At 37.7% G+C, this 9,380-nt stretch overlaps 1 protein-coding gene across 5 annotated transcripts in view; it reads right to left on the bottom strand.

Moving 5' to 3' along the window:
* LOC133544984 (gastrula zinc finger protein XlCGF57.1-like) overlaps nt 1-7,595 on the bottom strand; it is a 202,805-nt gene extending 195,210 nt beyond the window's left edge. Inside the window, exons 1-3 of one of the 5 annotated variants that reach the window (XM_061890252.1) lie at nt 6,982-7,595; nt 6,639-6,742; nt 754-782 (exon numbers count right to left, since the gene is read on the bottom strand). In XM_061890252.1, coding sequence (XP_061746236.1) covers nt 754-782; nt 6,639-6,742; nt 6,982-7,093 — 245 coding nt within the window. In that variant the 5' untranslated portion in view covers nt 7,094-7,595. Of the gene's footprint in view, nt 1-623; nt 783-6,638; nt 6,743-6,981 lie in introns of all 5 variants that reach the window. The other 4 variants (XM_061890257.1, XM_061890254.1, XM_061890258.1 and 1 more) reach the window with 4 other exon arrangements.
* Between the last annotated feature and the right edge of the window lie 1,785 nt (nt 7,596-9,380).

Raw genomic sequence — 9,380 nt, 5'->3', positions numbered from 1 at the left:
ATCGTCCTGTCCCCTTAGCAGAAAAACAGCCCCAAAGCATGATGTTTCCAACCCCATGCTTCACAGTAGGTGTGGTGTTCTTGGGATGCAACTCAGTATTCTTCTTCCTCCAAACACGATGAGTTGAGTTTATACCAAAATGGATACATGGATGATACAGCAGAGGATTGGGAGAATGTCATGTGGTCAGATGAAACCAAAATAGAACTTTTTGGTATAAACTCAACTCGTCGTTCCAAAAAAATAGTCGAAAAAACGGAAAATAACAGAGCTGAGACCCGGTGTTTGTAATGTGTTGAAAATGAAAATGGCGGCTGTATTACCTCGGAGACGTCATCGCAAAAAGAGCGATAAACAGAAAGGCGTATAATTCGCCAAAATTCACCCTTTTAGAGTTCGCAAATCGGTTAAAAAAATATATGGTCTTTTTTCTGCACCATCAAGGTATATATTGACGCTTACATAGGTCTGGTGATAATGTTCCCCTTTAAGACTAAGTCTATGAGCATGAAGTGATGAAGCCTACTTGGATGAGAGTACAAAGGTCTTGTAAGACAAAGTGAAGAGTCCAGTTGTGATGGATTGAACGCCCTGAGAATAAAATGATATGTGGATGTGCTTACTTGGACTGTGATGAAGCTGTGAGGACTCAGGTGGTTTGTCTTCATGCTCTTCAGTCTTCACAGAGACAACAGTCAGTGGAAACTTGCTGACATCAGCCTCCTCCTGAGTGATCCAACATTCCTCCTCTTCTTCTTTAATGTGGGGGGCCTGCTGGACATCTGTTGGGTAAGAGAGAGCATGAATAGTTTTTGACTGACACTGTTAACACAATGACAGTAGTTGGGTTATTTTGTGTGTTGTGTCTTAAGTGTGTAGCTAAACAATCAATAAAAACATAAGAGATACTTGTGTCCGAGCCACTAAAATTAAACAGTGAGTACAAAAAATTACAACTTCAAAATCCTTTGTAAAAGGAAACAAAAATATATTTCATACTATGTTTTGTCATCATATAAAATACAATTTTTATGGTAGCGTTGTTGGCTGGGCCAAAAGGAACTCTTACCAAGACATGTTTTACTATGTGGTGTTTTTATGTAGTATCTCCATCAATAATTCCTCTAAAAAGCACAGCTTTCACATTCACTCGTCTACCATCTACGACACGCTGAAGAAAAGTCAGTCACCTTCATGTTCTTTTAATAAATGAAGTGTTGACGACATTGGTTATTGAAAATAAATGTTTTCTGTCAATTATTGATGCCTGTAGGTCAGAATCAGAAGGTGAAATTACCCAAGAAACTGAATTATATTGATTACAATGCATAGGCTGATTGTCAACAATAAATGGTCCCTCGTGTCAAAATATGAGTGTTTGTTTGTCTAAACTGTGTTGGCTCTGCGATGAAATGGCGACTTGTCCAGGGTGTACCCCGCCTTCCACCTGAGTGCAGCTGGGATTGGCTCCAGCACCGTGCAACTCGAGAGTGACGAGCAGTAGAAAATGTACAGATGGATGTTGTTACACATTGTTACTAACTGAGAGGAGCATCAACCTCTCATAAATGTTGTGTGTCTGAAACACTCTCATTTTCTTGAACTATATCAAAACAAAGCAGTGCGTCATCCTCACAAGACAATCCATCTTCATTTTGCTTGGATTTACATGACGTCACGTCCGGCTAATTCAATATGCGTGGTGGTCAAGCCACTGCCTGTTTTTTTAATGGATACTAGGCGCCATTTAGCCTTTGATGAAGAAAAATGCCCTAAGCCTGCCTTGTTTTTGGCTGTTGGAACTGTTCAAATCACGAAAAGGATAAATGTTTTTTGTCAGTTTCCCGAGTGGTCATCAAAAAGGGCAGAAGAATCCAACATTCCACAAAACGACAACGATAAAATGTAGCAAACACGGCAGTCCAAGGGAGCACAGTCAGAGAATGCACGCGTTTGCAGTGATCCCTGTGTTAACTGGGAACTGCGCATTTTCTTATTTATTTTGCCTATCATTAAAAAAAAAAAAACAGTTGGGTGAGTCTAAATAAAAGAAATTAAATGTGGGTAAAACGTAAAAGAGTTAAGCTTTTTACCAAAGACAACAATCATAAATGAATCTTTCAGCACATACACAATGTGCACATCTGTAGTCGTAGTTTGATAAACAATCATAAATTAATCTTTCAACACAAAGTTTTTATATCTACAATTATATGTTGATGAACAATCTTAAATGAGTCTTTCAGCGCATACACATTTATTTCTATAGTTATATTTTGATAAACAATCAAATTAATCGTTCAGCACATACACAACGTTGACATCTATATTAATATTTTGATAAAGAATCATAAATGAATATTTCAGTGCATACACAATGTTGACATCTATAGTTATATTTTGACAAACAATCAAATTAATCTTGCACACATACACAATGTTGACATCTATATTAATATTTTGATAAACAATCATAAATAAATCTTTCAGCACATTCAGTTTATATCTATAGTTATATTTTGATAAACAATCATAAATTAACCTTTCAGCGCATACATAATGTTGACATCTATAGTTATATTTTCATTAAGAATCATAAATTAGTCTTTCAGCGCATTCACGTTTATTTCTATAGTTATATTTTGATAAACAATCAAATTAATCTTTCAGCACATACACAATGTTGACATCTATAGTTATATTTTGATAAACAATCATAAATAAATCTTTCAGCACATTCAGTGTTTACATCTATAGTTATATTTTGATAAAACAATCATAAATTCATCTTTCAGCGCATACATAATGTTGACATCTAGTTATATTTTGATAAAGAATCGTAAATTAGTCTTTCAGCGCATATACATATTTATTTCTATAGGTAGATTTTGATAAACAATCATAAATGAATCTTTCAGCACATACAGTGTTGACATCTGTATTAATATTTTGATAAACAATCATAAATGAATATTTCAGTGCATACACAATGTTAACATCTATAGTTATATTTTGATAAACAATCATAAATTCATCTTTCAGCGCATACATAATGCTGACATCTAGTTATATTTTGATAAAGAATCATAAATTAGTCTTTCAGCGCATATACATGTTTATTTCTATAGGTAGATTTAGATAAACAATCATAAATGAATCTTTCAGCACGTACACAATGTTAACATCTATAGTTATATTTTGACAATCAATCAAATTAATCTTTCAGCACATACACAATGTTGACATCTATAGTTTTATTTTGATAAACAATCATAAATGAATCTTTCAGCGCATACATAATGTTGATATCTATAGTTATATTTTGATAAAGAATCATAAATTAGTCTTTCACCGCATACACACGTTTATTTCTATAGTTGTATATTGTGAATCATAAATGAATCTTTCAGCACATACACAATGTTGACATCTATGGTTATATTTTGATAAACAAAAATGAATCTTTCAACGCATACATAATGTTGACATGTATAGTTATATTTTGATAAAGCATCATAAATGAGTCTTTCAGCGCATATACCGTATTTTTCGGACTATAAGTCGCAGTTTTTTTTCATAGTTTGGCCAGGGGTGCGACTTATACTCAGGAGCGACTTATGTGTGAAATTGTTAACACTTTACCGTAAAAATATCAAATAGTATTATTTAGCTCATTCACGTAAGAGACTAGACATATAAGATTTCATAGAATTTAGCGATTAGGTGTGACAGATAGTTTGGTAAAGGTATAGCATGTTCTATATGTTATAGTTATTTGAATGACTTACCATAATATGTTAGGTTAACATAGCAGTTGGTTATTTATGCCTCCTATAACGTACACTTATTCAGCCTGTTGTTCACTATTCTTTATTTATTTTAAATTGCCTTTCAAATATCTATTTTTGGTGTTGGGTTTTATCAAATAAATTTCCCCCAAAAATACGACTTACACTCCAGTGCGACTTGTATGGTTTTTTTTCCTTCTTTATTATGCATTTTCGGCAGATGCGATTTATACTTATACTCCGAAATATACGGTACATGTTTATTTCTATAGGTAGATTTTGATAAATTAATCTTTCAGCACATACACAATGTTGACATCTATAGTTATATTTTGATAAACAATCATAAAGGAGCCTTTCAGCACATAGTTTTTATATATAGTTATATTTTGAATCAAATTAATCTTTCAGCACGTACACAATGTTGACATCTACAGTTATATTTTGATAAACAATCATAAAGGAGCCTTTCAGCACATAGTTTTTATATATAGTTATATTTTGAATCAAATTAATCTTTCAGCACGTACACAATGTTGACATCTACAGTTATATTTTGAATCAAATTAATCTTTCAGCACACACACAATGTTGACTGTTATAGTTATATTTTGATAAAGAAATGAATTGTTCAGCACATACACAATGTTGACGCCTATAGTTATATTTTGATAAACAATCATAAAGGAGCCTTTCAGCACATACAGTGTTTATATATAGTTATATTTTGAATCAAATTAATCTTTCAGCACATACACAATGTTGACATCTATAGTTATATTTTGATAAACAATCATAGATTAATCTTTCCGCACATACACATTTTTATTTCTATAATTATATTTTCATAAACAATCATAAATGAATCTTTCAGCGCATACAAAATGTTGACATCTATAGTTACTGTATATTCTAATAAACAATCATAAAATTAGTCTTTCAGCACATGCACAATGTTGACATCTATAGTTATATTTTGATAAAGTATCATAAATTAGTCTTTCAGCACATATACATGTTTATTTCTATATGTAAATTTTGATAAACAATCAAATTAATCTTTCAGCACATACACAATTTTGACGTCTACAGTTATATTTTGATAAACAATCAAATTAATTAAAAATGGATGAAATCAACACATTACCGTAAAATATAAAATAATATTATATAACGTACACTTATTCAGCCTGTTGTTCACTATTCTTTATTTATTTTAAATTGCCTTTCAAATATGCGACTTATACTCCAGTGCGACTTATACATGTTTTTTTCCCTTCTTTATGATGCATTTTCGGCAGGTGCGACTTATACTTTGCCGCGACTTATACTCCGAAAAATACGGGACATGTTTATTTCTATAGGTAGATTTTAATAAACAATCATAAATGAGCCTTTCAGCACATACAGTGTTTATATATAGTTATATTTTGAATCAAATTAAACTTTCAGCACGTACATTGTGTACACATACACAATGTTGACATCTATAGTTATATTTTGATAAACAATCATAAATGAATCTTTCAGCACATACACAATGTTGACGTCTATAGTTATATTTTGATCCATCCATCCATCCATCTTCTTCCGCTTATCCGAGGTTGGCTCGCAGGGGCAACAGCCTAAGCAGGGAAACCCAGACTTCCCTCTCCCCAGCCACTTCGTCTAGCTCTTCCCGGGGGATCCCGAGGCGTTCCCAGGCCAGCCGGGAGACATAGTCTTCCCAACGTGTCCTGGGTCTTCCCCGTGGCCTCCGACCGGTTGGACGTGCCCTAAACACCTCCCTAGGGAGGCGTTCGGGTGGCATCCTGACCAGATGCCCGAACCACCTCATCTGGCTCCTCTCGATGTGGAGGAGCAGCGGCTTTACTTTGAGTTCCTCCCGGATGGCAGAGCTTCTCACCCTATCTCTAAGGGAGAGCCCCGCCACACGGCGGAGGAAACTCATTTCGGCCGCTTGTACCCGTGATCTTATCCTTTCGGTCATGACCCAAAGCTCATGACCATAAGTGAGGATGGGAACGTAGATCGACCGGTAAATTGAGAGCTTTGCCTTCCGGCTCAGCTCCTTCACCACAACGGATCGGTACAACGTCCGCATTACTGAAGACGCCGCACCAATCTGCCTGTCGATCTCACGATCCACTCTTCCCTCACTCGTGAACAAGACTCCTAGGTACTTGAACTCCTCCACTTGGGGCAGGGTCTCCTCCCCAACCTGGAGATGGCACTCCACCCTTTTTATGATAAACAATCATAAATGAATCGTTCAGCACATACAGTGTTTATATATAGTTATATTTTGAATCAAATTAAACTTTCAGCACGTACATTGTGTACATGTACACAATGTTGACAACTATAGTTATATTTTGATAAACAATCATAAATTAATCATTCAGCCCATACACATTTTTAATTCTATAATTATATTTTCATAAACAATCATAAATGAATCTTTCAGTGCATACAAATTGTTGATATCTATAGTTACTATATATTCTAATAAACAATCATAAAATGAGTCTTTCAGCACATACACAATGCTGACATCTATACTTATATTTTGATAAAGATTTGGAAAAACACGCTATTCGTAAACGGTGCGTGCAACAACACCAACAACTATCCATCTACCTCTCAGAGTCAAGGGGGTGGCTGGAGCCTATCCCAGCTCCATTCGGATCGGAGTATAAAAAAAAGGCTTACATTGTTCTGCAAAAAATCAAACTATGCAATGAAATAGATCCATATACTTTATCAAAAAAAGATATGGATCTAAGGTAGAAGACGCAAAGTTAAATCATGAAATGCAACCCCGCCCGAGCAAAAACGATGCATTTTTACCTGGGAGAGTCTTGATACCAATGTCCTGTAGACCTCCATGCTTTTACAAGTTTTCATCCGTTTTGTCGTGCAGAATGATGTCTGAGCACAATAGTTCCATATGTCTGAAAACGCAGCCGACATAAAATCACTTGACACATCTTATTTGATAAAGTACATGGATCTATTCCATTGCATAGTTGGATTTTTTGCAGAACAATGTAAGCCTTTTTTTTTATACCCAGATCGGAATGGAGCTGGGATAGGCTCCAGCCACCCCCTTGACCATGAGAGGTGGATGGATAGTTCGCACGTCAATCAAATATGAAGTTAGTAAAGATGTGAGAGTAAGAAGTAAACAAACCTGTTCTGTGTAACACAACTTGATGTTTCTTGAAGACAGCCTCCAGTCGCTCGTTCTCCGCTTTTGCTGGAGAAAGTCCCCGCGCGTGGTCTGCTGTCGTTCTTTCGCACATTTTCACACAATCACAACACTTTACACTCACACTTTATCTCTGCTAGCGATGTCTTTTGATCACTTCCGCGTCTCTTTCTTAGCAGCTAACAAGCTAAGCTAACTAGCAAGCTAGGCTAGCACGAGAAGCTTCAGCACTCGGACTAATTTATCCGGATACAAACAATTATTAACGATGTTTACTCTATCAAACAGTATATGTGGGTACATGTACGCACTGATGAGTAAAAAAGGACTATTTCAACACTAAACGCCATCTTGACTTCTTCCTGAGTAGTTTAGATCCAACCGCGGTTGGGACGCCATTTTGTTTTTTTTCCCAGTCGTCCTGTTTAGTTCTCAAATTTCGAGAGAGAACAAGCAGTTAGCTCTATCGGTGCGTCTCAATTCTGAGAATACATCCTTCCAAGGACCCAGGCCGCGCTGTCGACGAAGTGTGGGCCGCGGCTGGACGACGTGAATTGAGACAGTCTCGTCGACGGGAGAATTTATGCTTACGTCACATGTCCCCGCCCTTACATTACGTCACATGTCCCCGCCCTTACATTACGTCCATGTCCCCGCCCTTACATTACGTCACATGTCCCCGCCCTTATATTACGTCACATTTTCCAGGACATGTCCGAAATAGGACCTGGAACGAGTGCTTTTCTAGTTTTTATTATTCCTAAATGAGCTTATCAAAGTTGGAAGTAATTATATAATTTATTAATTAATTTTATAAGTAATTATATAATAATAGAGTATAGATGTGTCAAACTCAAGGCCCAGAGGCCAGATCAGGCCCATCCATCCATTTTTTCTACCGCTTGTCCTTTGTGGGGTGGCGGTGGAGCCTATCTCCGCCTTCGGACGGTAGGCGGTGTACACCCTGGACAAGTCGCCATCTCATTACAGGGCCAACACCACACTTGCCAACCTTGAGACCTCCGGTTTCGGGAGGTGGGGGTGGGGGATGGGAGGGGCGTGGTCGGGGGTGGGGCATAGGCGTGGTTAGGGGCGTGGTTAAGAGGGGTGGCATATAATTCACAAATTCGAGTATTTCATATATATATATATCAATCAATCAATCAATGTTTACTTAGATAGCCCTAAATCACTAGTGTCTCAAAGGGCTGCACAAACCACAACACAAACCACTACCACATCCTCGGTAGGCCCTCATAAGGGCAAGGAAAACTCACACCCAGTGGGACGTCGGTGACAATGATGACTATGAGAAACCTTGGAGAGGACGAAAGCAATGGATGTGGAGCGGGTCTAACATGATACTGTGAATGTTCAATCCATGGTGGATCAAACACAGCCGCGAGAGTCCAGTCCAAAGCGGAGCCAGCAGGAAACCATCCCAAGCGGAGGCGGATCAGCAGCGCAGGGGTGTCCCGAGAATCCTGGGTCCCGACTCTGGACGAGTGGTCCATCCTGGGTCCCGACTCTGGACAGCCAGTACGTCATCCATGGCCATCGGACCGGACCCCCTCCACAAGGGAGAGTGGGACATAGGAGTAAAAGAAAAGAAACGGCAGATCAACTGGCCTAAAAGTTATATATATATATATATATATATATATATATATATACATATATATATATTCTCTGGATTATATATATATATATATATATTCTCTGGATTATCCAGAGAATAGTGCTCGATACCGTGGTAGAGCGCAATATGTAGGTGTGGGAAAAATCACAAGACTACTTCACCTCTACAGAACTGTTTCATGAGGGGTTCCCTCAATCATCAGGAGATTTTAATCTCCTGATGATGGAGGGAGTCCGGTCGATGACCATGGATGAAGTACTGGCTGTCCAGAGTCGAGACCCAGGATGGACCGCTCGCCTGTATCGGTTGGGGACATCTCTACGATGCTGATCCGCCTCCGCTTGAGATGGTTTCCAGTGGACGGGACTCTCGCTGCTGTCTTGGATCCGCTTTGAACTGAACTCTCGCGGCTGTGTTGGAGCCACTATGGATTGAACTTTCACAGTATCATGTTAGACCCGCTCGACATCCATTGCTTTCGGTCCCCTAGAGGGGGGGATGTGAATTCTCCCTGCCCACTGGGTGTGAGTTTTCCTTGCCTTTTTGTGGGTTCTTCCGAGGATGTCATAGTCGTAATGGTTTGTACAGTCCTTTGAGACATTTGTGATTTGGGGCTATATAAATAAACATTGATTGATTGATTGATTGAATATAACAAAAAAAAAAAAAAACGAAATTAGATTTTGTGATGTTAAAAAATATCGATATAATCATTGTAGTATCGACTAGATACGCTATTGTA

The sequence above is a fragment of the Nerophis ophidion genome, linkage group LG28 (genome assembly GCF_033978795.1).
Source record: "Nerophis ophidion isolate RoL-2023_Sa linkage group LG28, RoL_Noph_v1.0, whole genome shotgun sequence".
In the NCBI taxonomy this organism is placed as follows: domain Eukaryota; kingdom Metazoa; phylum Chordata; class Actinopteri; order Syngnathiformes; family Syngnathidae; genus Nerophis; species Nerophis ophidion.
Note: the sequence above shows the minus strand (reverse complement) of the source record. Positions and strands in the feature narration are given on the sequence as shown.